The sequence below is a fragment of the Mus musculus genome, chromosome 3, assembly GCF_000001635.26.
Source record: "Mus musculus strain C57BL/6J chromosome 3, GRCm38.p6 C57BL/6J".
In the NCBI taxonomy this organism is placed as follows: domain Eukaryota; kingdom Metazoa; phylum Chordata; class Mammalia; order Rodentia; family Muridae; genus Mus; species Mus musculus.
Window position 1 is genome coordinate 132,876,944 of NC_000069.6, and position 20,639 is coordinate 132,897,582.

Here is a 20,639-nt window from a genome sequence, read left to right on the forward strand (position 1 = left end):
GGCCTCTTTTCACCTCGGCTACACATTCCCAGAGTTCGGAGGACTTTCTCTGCTGCCTGTGCTATGGGAAAGAAACTAAAAAATCAGGTCTAGATATAAATCATGGCTACTAGTACTAGAGTCCACTTGACCTTTGTGGATTTGGTTAGCACAGTGACCCTGTCTCTGATGTAAGGGCCTTAAGAGTATCTACGTTCAAACACTAGAGTCAGATGAGGACACTTTATTTTTATGGGAGGATGGTGCCTGAGAAGTGGGCTAGGGGTATGTGGAGGCAAAAATTCATTCTTGACGGAGATGCTAGTGTCTAAATTGGATTTCCCTAGTTGTCTCATGAATGTTCTTCCTAGCTATTACACACACACACACACACACACACTGTTTAACCAAAGCACTAGCTACGAAATCTGAGGAAAGTGGTATAAGATGAAGGAACAGTTTATAAAATGCCCTGAGCTGTAGCCAAATGCGGTCACTGGCCACAGTGTTTGAGAATTACAGCTGAGTGCAGCAGCAAATGAAAGCCAGATCCTCTGTAATCCCCAGGACTGCGCTTCGGGACCTGTGGTATGAGGCTAGAATCAGATGGAACCTAGAGGGTGGTAACAAAAATAGCCTGCTCTTCTGACCATCAGCGACTGCCTTTGTGGGGAACATTAGCATGAATGAGTGTTAAGGCGGGGGTGGGGTTAGGGTGGGGGTAGATCTTTATCACATTACAGGTGCAGATGGGCCTTTTAATTTTACAAATGGCTTCACCAAAGACTTGAAAACATAACTAAAGATGCAGAAAAAGCATAGGGTCTGATCTCCTTGGGTACACAGATAGATACCAATCATTCCTTGAATTTTTGTTTTTCAAAGTGAAGTTGCTAGCATTGTGCAACAAAACTCCTAAATCCTTACTTGTGAGCCCTGAGACCCCCTCACTGATATGAACACAGAGCCTATGAAGTTGCCGATTGCAATTTTCCTGAGTACTAACTAATATAGATTTCTCTAATTAATTAATTAATTTACCAAAGACCTAAAGACACCCTGTCACCAGAAACACCCTTGTTCTTACCACTGAAACATCTGTTGGATCTTTGTGAGTCTGTCCTGTGGGGTCTAAGTGGCTCTCCACTCTTCAATAGTGATATGTTCTTTAGCTAGGCACTTTATCTCCAGTCTGCCGTGGGAAGCAACAGTTTCTACGTCCTTGGATTGCAGTCGGGGCTCAATAAGACACTATGGAAACCAGCTAGGAAAATTTCAGAGTAGATGCAAAATGTTGCAAGTCACACAGGTGGCAAAACATCCCAGGTTCTCCTGATTCAGAAGCCACCCCAACACGGTGGTGAACCTTCAGGGCCTGCAAAGGTGACAGGGGAAGATGCTCCACAAACAGGCAAAACGGGGGGTTCACTCTTGTTTGTAACCCACAGTGGCCATCTCCACAGTGAGGTCCTCGAGCTTTAGTGGGGTGGCCGTAAGCGTCGGGATGGCTGATAAGTCGAGAAAGCCAAAATGCGGCTCTGCCCCAGGGTCAGACTCTAGGTCCGGGCTGAGCTTGAGGGTCTTCTAACAGATTCCCAGGTGGTGTTGACTAGAGGGATACAGGCACCGGCTTGGGTAAAAGATGGTGGTGCTCGTTCCATGGGAGACTTCTGTGCAGGAGAGAGCTAAGCTCTGTAGAAATACCCTATGTGCTAATGAGACTCTTTCAGGGGTATGGGCATCACCTGGGCAGCTTCGTTATGGGAATTTGATTCAACTAGCCCTAGGTGGGCTGCACCTCACAGGTGGGGCTTGTGTTCCTGAGCATAGCCACTAGGGAGGCAAAAGTATTCAGTTGTTGCCTGATGAATTGTGAAATCCCATGCTTCCTGTCCCTTCTCACTCACCTATCTTGCTCTTCAAATGACTTCAATGCCACAAGAACCAAAGTGTCTACTTTAAAACTAACTAACTAACTAACTAACTAACTAAACTATCCTATCTCATTTAACAACAGATTTGAAACCATGTACCAAAATAATACACTCCCTACAGAAAGGTAACAGAACATTGTCTGTGACAATGTGATAGCTTTGTGCTCTGTTATGTAAAATGCCTCAGTATTAAGCCATCGTGGAAGACTTCACTCTTTTATCTCCAAATTGAAAGTAGTGTCATCCACAATATTATGCATTTCCATGAAGGGGGGAGGCCACACTTTTAGAACTGCCAAAGACTCAACTAGATAAAAAGAACATAGAAAATGGGCAGATTTTTAAGGATCAAAGAAATTAATAAGGGAGTTTTTTCAACCGGTGAAGGAAGGAATTAGGGGAGAGGAGGTTTGTGGGTAAGCCACTAATAGTTGGCTGTAACTAATACATTGGGGCTACAGTAACCTGACAGTGACTAGGTCAATAAGGGATTGACTCATAGAGGCCATGGGAGAACCTTCAAGGATTATGAAGTGAGACATCACAACTACCAAGTTCTACCGTGGTAGGTGTGGATGGAGACTGAGGAGGGTACCCAGGTTTCCTAGCAACATTTAAGGAGTCACCTCCATGAGTGGTGGATGTAGAGATGGCAAGCAAACCTGATGGCAAGGCTAACCTGTGCCAGGGTTAGCTACAGAACTTGCTTTCGTGGTGCTGGGCCCACCTCAAGCTCCGCCTCCTATAGACCTGATGTGGAGGTGGAGAAGTTTCATTGCTAACATTCCTGTATTGATGTTGGTTAGGATGTTGTGTCGATCCGCATTTAAGATAATCAACTTAAAAAGTGGAAATGTATCTGGGCTCAAATTTCAGACTATGTTCCTCTGGCAATGGGTTTGCTTCGCGCCTGTTGAGGGGTAAGGAGCCAGTGGTGGGCAAAGCTGCTCATGTCGTGGCAGAGAGGATGCAGAAGGAGGGAGATGAGAAGGGCTGGGATTCCTACCACCCCCCTTGAAGACACACCCCAAAGGACATTAGACCTTCTGTTGGCCCTGCTCCTTAAAGTTTCTCCATCACCAACAGTACCAAGTTGGACCAAGCCCCATACACCCCAGCCACTGGGGGAGACTGTAAATTCAAATATATATATTCCTCTCCCACCCTCCCTCCCTCTCTCTCCCCCTCCCCCTCCCCCTCTCCCTCGTGGTGTGTGAGTGTGTGAATGCTTTAATTCATTTAATCTTTTGAGACAGGGTCCTTCATTATGTAGTCTAAGCTTCCTTGAACCCATACTCCTCCTGCCTGTATACCCCACTCTCCCCACACTGATGCCACAAATCTACACTGCCAGCCTGGTTCATTTATATTTATGTGTTTTCAATGATAGGTTCCTGCTATCTGTTCGAAGTAATGTTCTGTACCAGGTAGGCACATTTATATATATGTATAATGCTCAGAGTTTTTCAGAAAAAAAAAAAGTACTATTACTATGGCTAAGTGTTTTATTCATGTAGATCTTGCAAACGCTGACCTTCAGCCCATCTAACATTAGTCCCCGCCCAGTTCACTGTCACTGAAGCCTTGCCACCCATGGTGTGGCCTCTGGATCAAGAGTGCCTCAGACATCACCTGCAAACACCTTAGAAATGGAGAATCTTGAGTTTCATCCCTGCCAGGAGGAGCTGGGAGTCTAACTATGCCTGCAGGGGATTCCCAGGCATGGTGACACTCAGAAAGCTTCAAGAAGGTCCTCAAGTCCCCCCAGCCTCAGAACCCTCCAATACATATCTCAGAATGCTAATTCTGCTTTTGTGATTTTGAAAAGATGTCCCTTCCCATCTCTAGACAGAAACGCCTCATGGGAAAGTCTGCTCAGCACTGGTCCCCAGAGCCACACACATTGCTCAAATATCTGTTACCACTACACCCCGATTTCCTTCATATCTGCTTCCCCCAAGCTCAGCAGAGCTTCAACTGGATTTTCTCAGATCTTGAAGTGATTAGAAAGAATCCCTGAGGTGGGAGAGCAGACTTGAATTGGAAGACTTGGGTCCCCAGCAGTTAAAGAGTTCTCTGAGTGCAGGGGAGAAAGAAAACACTCAGCGTTGCCAGGGCACGGTCCAAGAATGGAGTTGTATGAGGAGAATTCTAAATGCTTGTGAGAAAACAAGCCTGGTGACGTCAGTCTCTTGAAAACACGGAATTGTTCTTGGAGTGTGTTTTTGTGTTCCTCCCAGGTGTGGCAGAGAGGAGCGTTTACCTCAGCTTACTCATTATCGCTTGTTGTTGTCGTCACTCAATTAAATGTATAAAGTATCCATCATACGGCTCCATGGAAAATATGCTTTTGCCACGTGCAGCTTGCCAGCGTGATCCTACCCCCCTTGAACTCACGAGAAGGTTGATCGTGTGACTTCTCTAGAGCAGTGATAAACGTGTTCTCCCTAACTCCCCGCAGACTGCTGCTACTCCTGTATGTTTTCATCTTGTTCCTTTATGTTTGGTTTTCTTTCCACCCGAAAGTGACTGGGGAATGAAATGTTATAAATTAACAAGATCACTAGTAAAAGGTTTATGTAATACATAATATATACCTAAGGATTTACTCATAGCCTATCTTGGCATATAAAGCAATGTTTTCAGTAAATTACAGAATGTAACTAATTTACTGGGACAAGCATGGGTCCTCAGCGACCTGATCTCTCCCCTGTCTGGGCATGTGATGAGTGGGCTGTATATTTTTAACCCAGAAACCTTAATGATATCCGTGTTCGCACACTTCCAGGTTTTAAGAAGATTTTAGCATGGCTTTGAAACAGTAGTGTGTCACCTCGGGAGCCCAGTCCCAAAAATCAGAAGTCAAAAAAAACCAAGGAAGAGGCAGGTGGCAGTAGGAACAGTGATTTTTATTTACAAAGATTGCTTTTATTTGTTCATTTTGAAAACCACAAACAATTCTCACTTGAGAGAACATTAAATAATAAACAAGATGTTATACAGTACTTTGGATAACTTCCTCCATCAGTGTAGTGCAATGTCTTATTGGCACCTGGGAGTGAAATTCTCGATTACGTTCCCCTTTCTTCTGAATCAGCTGTGCAGTTACATGACCAAGAAGGAAATGAATCATTAAAAAAAATGGACCTAAGGACATCTTAGGTGCTCTTTACTTCTACTTCAGAAGCCCCAAATCTGTGTCTGTTGAGCTAAATGGCAAAGTCACTTGGAGCTGTTCAAAAAGCATTACCAGCTCGTGGAACTTGGAAGGCTCCTGGTGAGAAAGTGAGTCATGGAAGGAGGCAAGGACGAGGGCTAACGGTGCTGTGGTTGACACACCTTCAGTAGCCATGTTAACTTGTCAATGCAAGCCAGGCAATGCACCAGACAGGCTCTCTCTGCCTCATGTTTCTTGGGGGTCTCTTTGAAAAACAAGTCTAAGCATCGACTGAACAAACCGTGGGGGGTCGCACCCTTACCCAGGAATCAAACATTAACACCACCATATTAGGACATTATTAAGATTCGATAGCACCTGTGTGACACACCCTCTCCAGGAATAAAGAATTTGGGGATTTGTTCTGTTAATACTGCTGGGTTGGCTGTTGAGTGAAGACCCTTTCAGTGAGCTTGACATTTCCTTTTGTGCCCTTTACAGGAGGAGGCCAAGAGCAGAAAGTCTACCTTGGAGCTCAGTCCAAACTGCTCAGTTCTGAAGATGGTCATTATCATGGACTACTTTGGAGACCAAAGTGTCTTCTAGTGTCCATGATCAGGGACTTTACCTTGAAGTACGTACACCTTAAATACCTAACATTTTATGTAGTTTTTTTTTTTTTTTTAATGGAGGGAAGGGACAAAGAAGATAGAGAGGAAGAGAAGAGAACAGAAAGGGAGAGAGAGAGATGAAGGTAGAAGTAAGGGGGGGAGGAAAGAAGGAAGGGAGGGAGGAAAGAAGGAAGGAAGGGAGGGAGGGAAGGAGGGAGTAGGAGGAGAATGAATATGATCACACTTCTTTTTTGTAAAGGATTGGGCTTAGCAACTGTCCCTGCCAGGAAAGTCCCCCTCACACTCTAGCCTAAGCCTGTTCCCTCTGGTCCTATTCTCAGGACACATGGAGAACAGCCGCTCCCCAAGCTCTTGGTGCCAACCCTTCGCAGCCTGGAGGAGCCCCCACGGCCTGCCCCTCAGTCTTCTCTTCTCCAGGCAGAACACTCCCAGTTCCTTTAGTTTGTCACCATAGATCTTTTTTTCCAACCCTTTAATCATCTTTGTGTCTCCTGGCAAAAACAGCAGAAAATATTTTGATTACTTAATCAGAAGGGTGAGAAATGCTAAGGAGAAAAGTTGACTCTCTAAAGCTATGTGTTTTTTTAAAACAGCGGTCTGACAGGGAGGAGACGAAGTTGGGGCTCTGTCGATATTAAAATTCCAATCTTGTCCTCCTCGACAGTGCTAGTGTTGCTCCATCATCGGCAGCGTCACCTCTGTGCACAGGCCTGCTTCCTAGCCCAGCCTCAGGTAACACATTAGCTGCACTCGTGGAAACCTTGCTGATTTAAAGCACCTGTCTTATGGGCTGTCCTCTGGTCCTCCGCTCCCCCCCCCAGAATCTTTACAAAGCTTCTTACTGGTGGAGGCATGTAACAGTGGTGAAGGCTGTCAGTTTAAAGTATAACCGGAAGCATAGGGGTTTTATATATTAACTGCAGGTCCTTGCTTCCCTTGAATGGTTTTCTGAATAGGTCAAACTCAAGGACACAGAAACAAAGCCATCATGACACTACCCCAAGCCGCACACCTTTGCCAGTTTTCTTGCTGCTGGTTTAAGTCATAGCATAGATGACAGGTCACCATGTATTTTTTTTTTAACTCAGGGGATCATAAGCTGCCTTTGACCTTGCAACTAGAGTCTGTGGATATTCGGAACATGTAAATACTTATAGTAATAGCACATTTACACAAACACAGTACTGCTAACCAGGAAATTCCATGCCCACCCTATATAACTGTCTTTAACAGAAAGACACAGTTTACAAGAATAAATGCATCTTAATATGTTGCACACCCCTCCGTTATAAAGAATATGGATTGAGGTCAGGCCAGAAGTAACTGAAGTGAAAAAGATACACTAGTTTCACAAGCACGCTGTACATCATACTGTCATACTGTAAGCAAAGTCAGTACTACTCATGGTACAACACTGGACAGATCACAGAATACCATTTGCACAGAATGAAAACGTCTCCCGTAGTTGGCTAGCAGGCCCACTCTATAACCAGGATGAAGGATGGTCCCGGTCACACATGCCAAAGGCCTTCCTAAAGAAGACACCATATAAGGTAACACCCCAGAAGGGCCCGGAGGTGTCTCCAGATGCTCCTGTACTTCGAGAGTGTCACTGTTCACTGGGATTGCACCAAAACAGGCCACCGAGACCCGAGTCACCAAGCAACCTTCCTCCTGACCCACTCCTGCCCTAGGCCTGATAAGAGGGAGACAAGAGGGCAAGCATTGGGAAATGAGGGAGAGCGACAAATTCACTGCTAGCTCGGGAGCTGCCAGGGGTCTTCTCAGCAGCGACCTCTTTTCAAGCTCACATCATCCAATCCAATCTCCCCCGTGTGACCACGCCTTTTTTCACCTTTGAAGATGACCTAGGGAGAGAACGTATACACTGGTCAGGCCTCCTCTGCCCCTTTTCCCAGTGCTCACTCATGGAGCATGGTAAGGCAACCCTTCCCCCAAACCGAAGATCAGATTTCTATGGCAAGTGGGAACACTAGAGCTCAAGGGCCAGCCTCGTCCCGGGCCCTGGCCTTTCAGGATGCCCTCCGACTGATCGTCCAGCTGCTCATCAGACCGAAGGGCCCAGAATCAGTTACTCTTCAAACTGGCATTCTCACTACACACTCGTTTACTGCAGAAATGTTGGCAAAGTAGACAATGGTCAAAGATTACCAAGGTTTGGAAGGAAGAAGAGTAGAGTGTGACACAATGCTGAGGAAGTAGGGGCTAAAGAGCCCCCAGCTTTTAGAGATTTTACTCTTTCACATTTTATCCTCTGTAGGGTATCCCTGCTCCCTTAAAACTGGACCAGACCTTTCAATACTATGGCATGAAGCAATGCATTTAAAGAAGACAAAGGCAAAACGTACACAGGCATCTAATGACCCCCCTGAAAGCTGTAATGGGGTCTGTGCTTCTAATGTGGTCTCAAGAAACTCTGTAAGAATGATGTAGACACTTCAGGGCAAAGTTGTATAAGCGTCTACCTCAAGATGACATTTTCTGAGAGTCACCCGTTATATTTGGTGGCATGTGACAGATCATTTTCTCACTACCCAGAACTTGGTTATTTAAAATAAAATTTAAAAATTAAATACAAATAGCATCCCCATTCAATACTTCCACCATAACCCATCCTGAACAACACTGTTCAAACCTGGATCTGGGCTCCCACCTGGAGCCGCTTAACTCATCTTTGGGCCAAAGAGGGAAACGAATTTCAAAGAAACACTTAAAAATAGAAAGAAGAGCTACTGCAGCCGCAGAGGTAAAAGTTGGAAGGTTAAGGAACTGAAGGTAGAGGAAAAGCAGGCACTGTTAACCACAACACTCAGACCCTGGATGTGTTTATCAACTCCTTTTTTTCCCCTTAAATTTTCTATTACTGATTTTCTCTCATTGAAAACGATTGATCATCACAATTGAGCGAGGGTCTGGTGGTCAAGGTTGCAATGAAGGAGGATGAAGAAGCAGAAAAGAATTCCAGGAAGAGGCGATGGATGGAGCCCTCCAGGAAAAGCCACAAAACACTGGCCCTGAATTGTACAGCGCAAGGCTCCTTGCCAGGCTCTCCCATGAAAGCAGCACTTCCGTTTGGGGGATCTACTTACGCTTTTGACGTCAGCCCCTCGCAAGGTGATCTGGGTTTGCCTCCAGCCATGGCCACCATTTCTTCCCCACAGGGCTGCTCCGTGGGTACCGTGTTTCCTCACAAACACCTGCAGTGTGCCCGAGTGCAGCCCAGTCACCTTGTGCCTAAAGGACAGGCACAGGTCCCCTGAATGCATGAGGTGGCCGAGACGTAACACCAAGCGAGCGGCTTTTCCCCCCGGGGCTTTGGCTGCAGACACTGTGAGATACTGTCCACCTGCAATGGCAAAGCAGGGCCTCTTTCTAGCACAAACTGCACGGACAGGAGATTTTTAATAAACTTCATACTGTAACATTCATTGATGAAGAATCTCAGATCTCTATGAAGAAAAACAATAGCTTATTTCTACGCCTGTTGTAAATGCTATGATGTTCACAAATAACACCCACGTACTTTGCCCACAGAAGACAACGCATCATGAGTTCAGGATTAGTAACCGAACACTGGCTGTTTCCTTGGAATAGAGTCTCACACCCCTACCACATACATGAACTGCCTCCTGATCCTCACCATCTCTGTGCTGGTGGGCATCCCGCGCTGTTTTAGTAAAAATGACCCAAAATTTCCCTGGTAAGATTTATTTGTAGACAAGTAATCTCAGGGCAATAAAACGCACAGCTTGTATACACACACATACATACAAGTTAAAAACTGTATATCTCTGTCTATGTGTCTGAATGTCTGTCTTGTTGTATCTAAGAGAACATAAAAACTTAATAAAAGCCCTCCACTTTTGACAAGTCACCTTGGCTGACCTCAGACCCCAACATCTATAGAGCAGTGCAATTTAAAAAAAAAAAAAAAAAAAAGAGCTAAGCACCAGTAAAGTGGGGGCAGCTGCTTGCAAGGGAAGGTTATGAGTGTTTCAAAAGCCAGCGCTTCTACAGATGACAATTCCTGCAGGCGGTTTTTGTCACAGGCGATTGAGGGTTTCAACATTGGGTCCATGGGAAGAATGTGGTTGGAATCCTGGGCACTTGTTATCTGCTGTGGGAGAAACCTCACTTCCTTTTCAAAGACACCATCACCATCACCATCACCTTACGATTCATTTCTACACCACATGGCCAGAGACTTGGGTGTTTTTCTCTACCAAGTTCCTGTTGGCATTTCTCCTAGGTAACAAAGGACTTTGAGTTACTGTGATATACCCTCGCCCCGTGCTAAGTGTTCCCTGCAGGCTGCAAAAGCTGAAACCAGTCAGTCCCATCCCTACCTCAAACTTCCCCACCAGCATCCTAGGACAGAGTGGAGAAAATTAAAGTTATTTGTATAGCTGATGTTCCAAAAATATAGCAAAAATAAAATAAAATAAAATAAAAAAATAAAAAATTTTTAAAAAGCCAGAAATTTGCTGACTCATGTACCGAGTCAATGAAAACACAAAGCAAACACAAGGCGTTGGCTTCCTCCTTCCTTATCTTGGCTCCCTTTCCTCACATATTGACAGCCCCAAAATACTGGGCCAAAAGTTTTATGTGCATGTTAAGTGTCTGTCTAAGTCTGCGTCTGTGGTTAAGGGTAAGGTAAGATTATTACGGTGAACCTGCCAGGTTCAAGAAAGCAGGGATTATCTTAAGCCCTAAGGAATGTATGCTAATACCATTTTCGAGACACTGCATGCAAACAGCACATCGAACAAACCAAGGTGCCCAAGATCCCAACAACCCTTTTCTACACATGTTCAAAACTCTACCATTGTAACAGTGAGGAACACGGCTGCTTCACTTCTTCCTCCATGCAGCCGCGCTGACTTGGGTTTAAGTTCTCTTTAATTTTGTTCACCGGGTGACTCATTGTTGGGAGGAGCGGGAATGCCCACACGCCATAGCACGCATGTACAGCTCAGAGGAGTATGGTTGGAATTCCCCAGCACTCCGAGGACCCATTCTGAAGGGCATATTGACACGTGCACTTGCTCAGTCTGTCAACTCTCTGCCATCTTATGCTCTTTCCATCCTTTTCTCCAATCTAAAACATTATTTGCCAATTCCCTTAGGGTTCCAGGGGACATTTTCCGAATGACCACAGACCCTCACAACTGGATTAAGAGGTCATCTCATCTCAGGTGAAGCTTTAGTCCTTTAACAACATCTTAGCAGAGGCCACCCCACCAAACATCTCCAGCAGAAGGCTCTTCCCCTCATATCAGTCTGCTCTTTCTAGTAGCTCTCCTGAATGTTCTTTTTGAGAGTTTAAATCCATCTACATTGTTTTCTGGCACAAATCCTACCTCTTATGCCTGTTTGAATCACAAAGAACAACTGGTCAACCTTGGGTCAATTGTTTCAAAGCAGTACATTCTGTTGCTTCTTCTCCAGGTGAAACATTTTGGCCTTTACCTACTTTTCACAGGTCAAGGAAGAAACACCTCTCCATCCAGAGACATACTCTCTGAATGATGTGCAACTAAGTCCTAGATAAGAACGGCTGCCCAGAAGTGGACCAATCACTTCACCATAGCATAATTTATATTGTAGAAAAGAATCATACCTATAGACATGGTCTATCTTCTTAAAACAAGTGTCATGAGATTCACCCATAATAAAGTCCTTATGTACCAAATCCTTCACATTTAGGTCTTGCTTGCATCTTTCCACAGTTGTGGTTGGTTTCTAGAGCTTGAGACATACTTACCATCAGAGTTTATCTCTGTGTGTAGCCCATTAACCTAACCTCATGGATGCTGGATTTGTTAACACACACAATCACTTTCTACTCTGAGTCACAATTAGGTCAAGTTTTCTTCAGTATCTAAATTCCATTTCCATTTCATCCAAGTTTGTTTGTTTTGTTTTGTTTTGTTGTTTTAAATAAAAACTAGAAACCAGCCTCTGGGAGGCAGATCTGTGCTCAGGGGTTAACCCAGCTAAGCTGCTGCCATGGCTGCCACGATCTTTCCATTTGCTCTGCTCTAACACAGTCCGATGACCACGTAAGATATGCCCCCATCATTCCACATTTCATCTATCTCCTACTAGAGGACAAGAAGAATGTGACCCACAGCCTGAAACATCTGCAAATATGGTAACAATGAAAGGTGCTGAATAGTAGCACATGGTTCTAAAAAAGTGTTCTAAAAAATCAATTTAGTTTGTTTTACAAGGACTATTACAAGCAGCCTGTTTCTACAAAACAAATGAATTTTCTAAAATTTAACCTGAGTGCATGTACCTTCATGCTGTACCTTATCCTTCATGGTGTACCTTACTCAAAAGGGTTATTTCACTACAGCAGTGAACATTACCGACAAGCTCCTCATCCAAGCGTGTAGACCTTTCTGTTGTGCATCACTCAGATCGGACCCAGTCCCTCTTAGAGGCTGGATGTACTGAATACATCAGGTCCAGGCACTGAGCTCACTCTACAATGTACTACATTTCTTTACTCTAGCTTGTGGCCTGAGGAGGCTTGCATTTGCCTCAGGGGATCAATGCTTCACTTGAGATAAAGACAGTATCACCTGATTCACTGGATAGAGATAAGGATTAAATAAAATTAGTGAGGTAAAGACTGTGCTGGCATTATATCAGATATTAATATCTGTTGAGTCTATGTTATTTATAGACACTGTGACAGTTACATTATACTTGGAGTTCATCCTACATGAGTGTGAGTAATTCAAGACATAGCAATGAGTACAATTAAATTCTATGTGGTATTACAAAAACTGTGTGTGTGTGTGTGTGGTATGTTTTGACACAAGTTCCTCTGTGTGGCCCTGGCTATTCTGGACCTCACTCTGTAGACCAGGCTGGACTTAATCTCAGAGATCCACTTGCTTCTACCTGCCAAGTACTGGGATTAAAGGCATGCATGCACGACCACCGAGTTATAGCAACAGACCTTAAAAACTATATCAATTTATTGGATAATTGTATCTTAAAAGTTTACCCCAAATATTTATTCTTAAGTATCTTTCAATTTTAATTCAATATTCCTTCAATTATATTTAATTAAATTTTAGAAGCGCTAATGAAAGTACTTTGGACTAGTTATTTGAAGCCTTGTTTCTGAGACTGTACACACCAGAAGGACACTCTTAGCACTATTGGGATCCTTGAGGAGCCAACTACCATCCCTCAGACCTGTGTGCCTCAAAGCCCCATTCACCTGCACCACTGTTAGGGTAGATTGTAAGTACTCACACACTAGCTTTTCTGTGTTGTATTCTGAAGACTGTGGCATGTGAAAACTGGGCTTTAGATGCACATAAAACAGCACTTTCCCTCCATAGCTTGTGTGTCTTATCCTTAGAAGCTAGAATCAGAACCAAAGGAAAAAACAGAACCTAGATTTCTCACCCTTCCATTAAGTTGGCTTCACACCAAAAACCCCCCACTTAATTACAGAGGGAAGGAAGAGTCCAGTGTGGAGCTTTCCTTCTTGAAACGAGGTAAAGTACCAAATGAGCCCTGAATGCTTACATTAGTAAGCACTGTATAATTTACAAGTCTACTAATTTCCCGAGAGTCCACGTCTAAGTCCAGCTTTGTAATAAGCTTCTCTTGGAAGCAGGGTGGTAGCATGGACTCTTGCCTCTAGGATCTGACTTGGAGTAAATTGTTTCCAGAGGGCCACTGTGCTGTGTAATTGTCACACTTCAGTTTCAATTGCTCCATCATCTACAGCTCAAATCTTCATTAACAAATCCAGGGGCATAACTGACCAAAATGCTTGCAAACTGTTGACCCAGGGGAGAGGCCACTGTGTTACTGCTTTTACACGGAGGAATTGGGTTCGACAAGTATTTTGAAAATTATGGTGCAGGACAAGCCTAAATGCTATTTACCAAGCTTTTTGAGGCAAATCACCTGGCCTCCTGATTGACTACTCATGCTAGGAGTCTAACGGACAGCTAGCAAATCGTCTCTCTTAAAGAAGATGGAATATACATAATAGGGGCAATTTTTTAATGGTCAAGAGGATCAAACAGAGCCAGGAGGTGTTACATTGTGTGACTTTACCTGCTGGGTCCCTGGCTGTCTCCCAGTGCAAGTCACTATCTTTTTCTCTGATCCATCCACAGAGTCCATGGTCAAAATTGCAGCTGTGTATGAGAATACCTGCAAGGAGGTGGCCAGAGAGACAAGATGACAAACTCAACAGAAAACAGCTGGCAAGTCGCAAATAATAGGTATTTATCCGTATAGCAGGAGTTTTCTCCTATCCAGACTTAATAACCCAACAGAACACCTTGCCCTGAGCTTGAAAGGCGATGACGCGCATCTTTTGCCAGCACAACTGGAATAGATGCTCAGCTGAGAAAACAGAACCAAGACCACTCCCGATGGCTCATGACCTCATTGGGTTGTCACTGTTAAAATCTGACTTCCTTCTCACAATTCAAACAGTGCTTTAATGTGATTTTAAAAGAAGATGATGACTCATAATTATTTTTTGCTCAAGTGATCTAACCAACTGGGTTGTCAAATACAACAAAAGAGAAGGACTGCCTAAGTCCCGTAGATGTGACTGGTGCTCTACAATGGTACTTCCTGAGGCGAATGAAACCCACTATTTTGCATCCCAGCTGAAAAAAAAAAACAATTTCAAGTTATTTTCCTGGGATGGGGGGTCAGGATTGGAACATAACAGTGTCTACCTGGGTCGTCCTTTACTTCCTCATCCGCGCTGACCCCTCTTTCGATTTCAAATATCTCAAACAGGTCATTTGTCGGCTGCCGTGGAACTACAAAAGAGAAGAAGCCAACAGTTGGTTGGTTGGTTGGTTGTTTTTTTATGAGACCTTGCAACGATCCCACATCTTTAGCAAGAGCAAGGAGAAAACCCATGCATCTCATTTCATTTTCTATGAAGAGCAGTACAATTTGTTGTGCAGAGATGTGTTCTCCAACATTTATCTGGATATAAATGAAAGACATCATGTTTCAAAAGTTTTAAAAATTCTAAGCAAGAATAAGTTAATGGGCCAGGTGATGGCTCGTTTGAGCCCTGAGTTTGGATCCCTACCCCACATGTATAAAGCTGAGGCAGGAAAACACACCCATAACTCCAGTGCTGTGGGGGCAGAGACAGGAGGATCCCTGAAATCATTTGGCCTCTCTGCCTAGCCAGACGGAGCTTCTGGTTTGGTGAGAGACTTGATCTCAAAAAAACAAGGGGAAGATAGTTGCTCGCAGATCTTTGCTGCTAAAGCTACCCGCTGTTCTCACTGCTGCTGTCGCTGCTGCTGTTGTTGAGTTTTAACTCAAAGGTGCAGCTCTGCCTTCTTTCAGATCTACCTTCATGCCACAATGTAAGAGGCTTGGCTTTATCTTCTCATCCCCACCACCCTCCAGCCAGCGGCTGTGGAAATGTACAGCTTGCCTGCCTGGTTGTTTCTCTCTCAGCCTCTCATAAAACTGTCCTTGAGCTTCAAAAACAAAACAAAAGAAAACAAAACAAAACAGAAAAACAAATGAATAAACAAAAATGAAGTGGGTAGTAACAAAAAAGACACCCATATTGACCTCTGGGTTCTCCATACATACACATATGAACATGTATGCACACACATAAACACATACATATACCACACACACACAGACACACAGACAAGGGGAGGATAATAAGTATTCATGTGAAAATATGCTATGAAACAACTTCAAATTTTTAGCAAAAATTGTCAAGTTCCTCTCTGTGAAAGACACAGTAGTGAATAGTTCAGTGGTTTCTTGCAGCACGTCCGTCCCTCAAAGGAGCTCTGCACAGTAGTGTACACTAGTCCACACCTAAGGAGCTCTGCACAGTAGTGTACGCTAGTCCACACCTAAGGAGCTCTGCACAGTAGTGTACACTAGTCCACACCGATTTCCACGGCCTTCCTGATCTCTGCAGGTTCCCCAGCTCCTGTAAGCTTCAATATAGGAGGTTTCCTGGTGAGTACTGGCCATCCACACAACAAAACACACACCCTTGCCCAAGCATGCCGATCATTTCCACAGCCCTGGTATTGGTCCTCTTCTTCCTGCTGATTAACCTGAAAAAGCACCGCCCCCCTTCCTTTCAGGCTCAGCATAAATCTCAGAGAACCCTGAAAACTTTCCTACCCTTGGTAGAATTAAATTCTTCTCCACTGGTTACCAGTAGTCCCGTTTGCATATTTCCTTCCTATGCATTTGTAAGGAGCTCAAGTCACACACACACACACACACACACACACACACACACACACACAGCCTATCTCTCTGCTAGTCTCTGAGGTCCTCAATGGCATCTATCACATCCGACTCACATGGCATTTCCAGGGCTCAACCTAGTGATCACTGAGCGACTGCAAAGGTCCTGTCAGAAACCCATGTTCTCTGTCAACACGCTTCATCAAATGTCACCAGTGGGTTAGAGCTTAAGGATGCACTTCAAGAGGACTGATTCAATTAAACCCTTGTTTAAGCATCAATGCGACGTATATTTGATTTTTAACCCAACGCCAAACCCCCTGGTGGGCACCGAGGAGACAGCAAGGAGGGTAAAGAAGACCAACAAGCTTGAAGTCTAATGGCAGACACTGACATCACACATGGAGATAAATGGACATTGAAAGCTTTGAAAAGGGGCAGGAAAGAAAAAAATAAATGCCCGAAGATGCCTTGAAGAACAGCTGGGTCATAGAGCAGAGAAAACTCAGTGAAAGCTATGGTCAGGAGGGGAATTCCTGACCAGAGGCCAGGGAGTCCTCACTCCCTTCTCCTGCCAGAAATTTAATTAATACTTTATTTTTATAAGACAAGGAATAAAAGACATAGCCTACCACAAAACTGATGACATTCAGACAGGTTTTCCTCCTGTAGTTATGTTACTATTGCTAGCCAGGACTTTTAACACTGACGATCTTGGACTATTTGCAACTGTATTTAGCTCACTACATCTGGACTGTTCCCCCGCTTTTGTTTCAAAAGTCAAAACAGAAGTGCCTTCCTATTTCACAGGACATACCACACACACACACACACACACACACACACACACACACACACACACACACACACACACATACACTGTCAGGTATGACGGAATCCAAGCTAAGGCAGAAGATGGATGTGGATAGGCTGGTCCCTGGGGCTGCTGAATGACTGACAGCAATTACATCCAATGACAACTTTCCTTTCCTCATTTCCGCCTCTTAGAGAGCACCTTCCTTCTTACCTACAACATTCTAGGTAAATGTGCTTCATTTCCCATGACATAAAAATATGAGAACACAATTGTGTGTTTGTTCTCCTCTTCAGTAACATAAATCACTCTGAAATGGAAAAGCTCAACCCCTGTGGTGTAGAGTCTGAGGGCATTATGACAGTTCTGCCACCCCACCCCCATTAAGGCCTGTCCGATGGCATTTGCTTGTCTCCTGACGTGCCTGGGTGCTCTGACACAGGAGGCTGTTTTATCAAGGAAGAGCGGGAGGTTTTCTCCAGACAGAACCATGTAACCTGAAAGGGAAAGAGGCAGAACTTTCCAGGCACAAAGCCCAGAGCCAGGATGATAAAGATGACGCTTTGGCAACACAGTGATAGAGAGAGCGCCACGGGACATGGATAAAGAGAAAGGGACAGGATGAAGCATTTGCAAAAGAGCACTAGCAAAGCCTCAGATGGCTCTGGAAGACCAGACAACTCCAACAATTATCTAATTAACAGTGATGATCACGGATACACATTCCCAAGGATTTACCCACCTGATGTGATCAGCACCCATCTATGCTTACAGTGAGCGCTGTGTGCTCCGCTCTGATCCCTGCCAGGCTATTGCCTTTCCTCACCACATCAGCATGGTGGCTCACTAAGAACATCACTTTGAAGGGTCAACAGTGGGTAGAGTACATGCCTGATATATGTAATCGTATGTGAAAGTATCATCTGAAATAAGCATGGAAACTTGAAACACTTTAATGTGTCTCAACAACACATTAAAAATGTTTTTTAAAGACTAGAAAATAGGCCCATCAGGAATACATTAATAATGTGGCAGTCTGAACATTGAAAATTAAGTGACTTTTATCTTTGCTGATTTGTTTAGTCTTTTAAATTTTTATATTTTGAGGTGTTAAAAGGAGAAAGTTTTAATATGAACAACCCCTACGTGATCTGGAGAAGGAGGTGTTTGTAAGGACATCGATACACAGCAGCTACACATCTGATGTTGGCATCCTGATCAAAGGGCTCTGGATAGTCTTGATGTCTGGTGTAATCTAGGTTATAAAACTGAAATGTCAGTGAAATCCGAATGCTTTCTTTGATTCAAGGGAGCAATCTTAATGAATGTAGAAAATACTAATTAAAATATCTGAGAAGAGATGAGCAGTGATTTACACATGTTTTCCACTACTCTTCCTTGCGTGATATTTTGGTTAGTGCTCACTTTTGATACACAATAAGCAGAAACATATCTGATACTTTCTTAGAACCAGAATGGTATAATAACGATTAAAAAGAATAAAAGATGGTAACAAGTGTCCCTGTCTGTTCATTTCCTTTCCTTCAAAGTTCCCCACTCACTGGGTAATCCAGCAAAATGCAGTGTCCACGAGGTGCAGGGCACTGGAAAGCACCAGGAAAGTATCAAATTCCATATCCTTCTCCTACCTTCATCCATTCCAAACGTATCCTTCTCCTACCTTCATCCATTCCAAAGGTATCCTTCTCCTACATTCCTGAGGCAAAGTTGGACACAATGGGGTTTTAATGGAAGAGGTGCTTAGGTGTGGGTATGGCACGTAAAGCCTGACAAAGCTCACCCAGGAAGGGGAGATGCTGAAGCTCTCTGAGAAGTGAGCTTTGTAGTAAGATCTGAAGGAAGACTTTCATGATGGAAGGCCCGGGAGAGTAAAAGGGTGAACCCCCAGTCAGCCGGAGAGCTTGGGGGAGAGGCAGAGCACAGGAAGAAAAGCTCCAAACGGAACTGCAGCTGCACAATGACTGTTTAAAGCCTTGCTGAAATGTTGGATTTTTATCTTGATAGAAATCAGACACTCAAAGAGCTTGACAGTGGTGCCTAGGGAAGGTTTACCTGGTAAAATCATCACACTGCTAAAGGAGGAAGGTAGGAACAGAAAGCATTTATGAGTAACCACATTTACTATAAAGAATGTTCACATACTAAAAAGTGTTCTCCAAAATTTTTCTGACATTATTCCATATTGTACCAACAAAAACATTCTTATGGTGTGGTGGTAGACGGCTTTAATCCCAACACTTGGGAGGCAGAGGGGAGCAAATCAGCGTGCGTTCAAGGCCAGTGTGGCCTATATAGGGGGTTACAAGCCACCCAGGCTACATAGTGAGGCCCAGTCTCAAAATGGATGGATGGATGGATCAATCTTGATTATTGTATATAGATGGATGGATGGATGGATGGATGGATGGATGGATGGATGGATAGATAGATAGATAGATAGATAGATAGATAGATAGATTCAATCTTGCCTGTTATTTCGAACTATAATCTGTATAAATAAAATAAGGTACTAACCCCAGATATGGAGACTGTGGGATACTGATGATACTAATCCCAAATGATAACAACTGTGGGGTATAGAGGGTACTAAGCCCAAAGATGGAGACTAAGGGATGCAAGTGTGATTGCAGCAGGCTAAGGACACAGGACTCTCCCACAATGGCTGCAGAGTCCTGGTGCCCATCAGGAAAAAAGCAACTGTGAGAAGGAGCTGTCCTCACAAAAACTGCTGTCCCAGTCTATTGTGTGCAGGCTCTCCAGGACTGTGACCATATCCACATATAGTCTATATTGATGAATAAGATTTCTCAAGCAGTCATCTGCAGTTTTTACCCAGTAAAACCTCAAGAGTAAACACAGAGAAGAAGATGTAAATATAACTGCACATACCTCCCACTGCCAAGCTGCTTGCAAACCCGTCAGCATTCTTCCTCAAAGGCAGGTTTTCATACTCAGGTTCTGTCTAAGGTGGTTTGTATGACATTGTCCAGGCCAATCCTGACGTTTATTGTTGGACTAAAGATAACAGATAACCCCTGTCTTGAATTCTTTCTATGCTTAGAGGTTTGCTGCACTGAAGCGAGAGGTATGGATACATCTAACTCTATTCTATTCTCATGTCTTTTAGATGGGGGAAAACCCACCTAGATATTTTAAAAGACAACAGGGTGGAAGACAGAAATGAACGGTAAAGGCTTTATGGGGCAGTATTCTTTCCTCTCCCTCCTGCTCCCACTCCAAACGTAGAACATAGTAAGCAGAGAGAAGAAAATTAAAAAAAAAAATCAGAAACGCATTTGCAATTTCCTTATTCTTATTCAAGAAATGTCTTAGGCAAATGTTGGTTACTCGACACAAGAACAGGGTTGCTGAGCCCCTATAGAAATTGCCAGCACTTTATCCCATAGGGTGGACGTGCAGGTCAGAAGACAACCTAAGAACAATGAACAGAACTAGTAAAACTTACCTCCCTGGTGAAAGCTGAACACAGGCCCAGTTGCTCAGCAATGAGCCTCTTGTGGCGGCAACAGACCCCAACTCCTCCATAGACTGCATGTGACTTTTAGAAAGTTTCGGAGGAACTCAAAGGCAGGGAACTCCTAAGAAGACTGAGACTCTAAATCTTGGTTCTTCACTAAGGATGGTTTTAAGAATCAAGAGAATATCCCACAGGCTTGGTCCTCCTGCCCTCTTTTAAACCAAAGCAAACCATAAAGGCTAGGCTCCCCCAGGCCGGTGTGCACACCACACGGGTGCTGAGAAAAGGTGAGCATAACACACCTGAGTATAGAACCCGCCTACTGTATGAGAGAGGTGTGGCCCACTCATCC

General features: G+C 44.0%; 1 protein-coding gene and 1 long non-coding RNA gene across 8 annotated transcripts in view; both read right to left on the reverse strand.

The window, feature by feature from the left end:
• Gm29811 (predicted gene, 29811) overlaps positions 1-1,653 on the reverse strand; it is a 36,395-nt gene extending 34,742 nt beyond the window's left edge. For both annotated transcript variants that reach the window (NR_102298.1, NR_102297.1), the window contains exon 1: positions 1,067-1,653. This is a non-coding gene — a long non-coding RNA (predicted gene, 29811). The remainder of the gene's footprint in view (positions 1-1,066) is intronic.
• A 3,148-nt stretch (positions 1,654-4,801) lies between these two features.
• The window catches only part of Npnt (nephronectin), a 68,547-nt gene continuing 52,709 nt past the window's right edge, over positions 4,802-20,639 (reverse strand). For all 6 annotated transcript variants that reach the window (NM_001029836.2, NM_001287102.1, NM_033525.3 and 3 more), the window contains 4 exons: positions 14,459-14,545; positions 13,821-13,919; positions 8,813-9,069; positions 4,802-7,570 (listed from right to left, as the gene is read on the reverse strand). In NM_001029836.2, the coding sequence (NP_001025007.1) occupies positions 7,487-7,570; positions 8,813-9,069; positions 13,821-13,919; positions 14,459-14,545 (527 nt within the window). In that variant the 3' untranslated portion in view covers positions 4,802-7,486. The remainder of the gene's footprint in view (positions 7,571-8,812; positions 9,070-13,820; positions 13,920-14,458; positions 14,546-20,639) is intronic.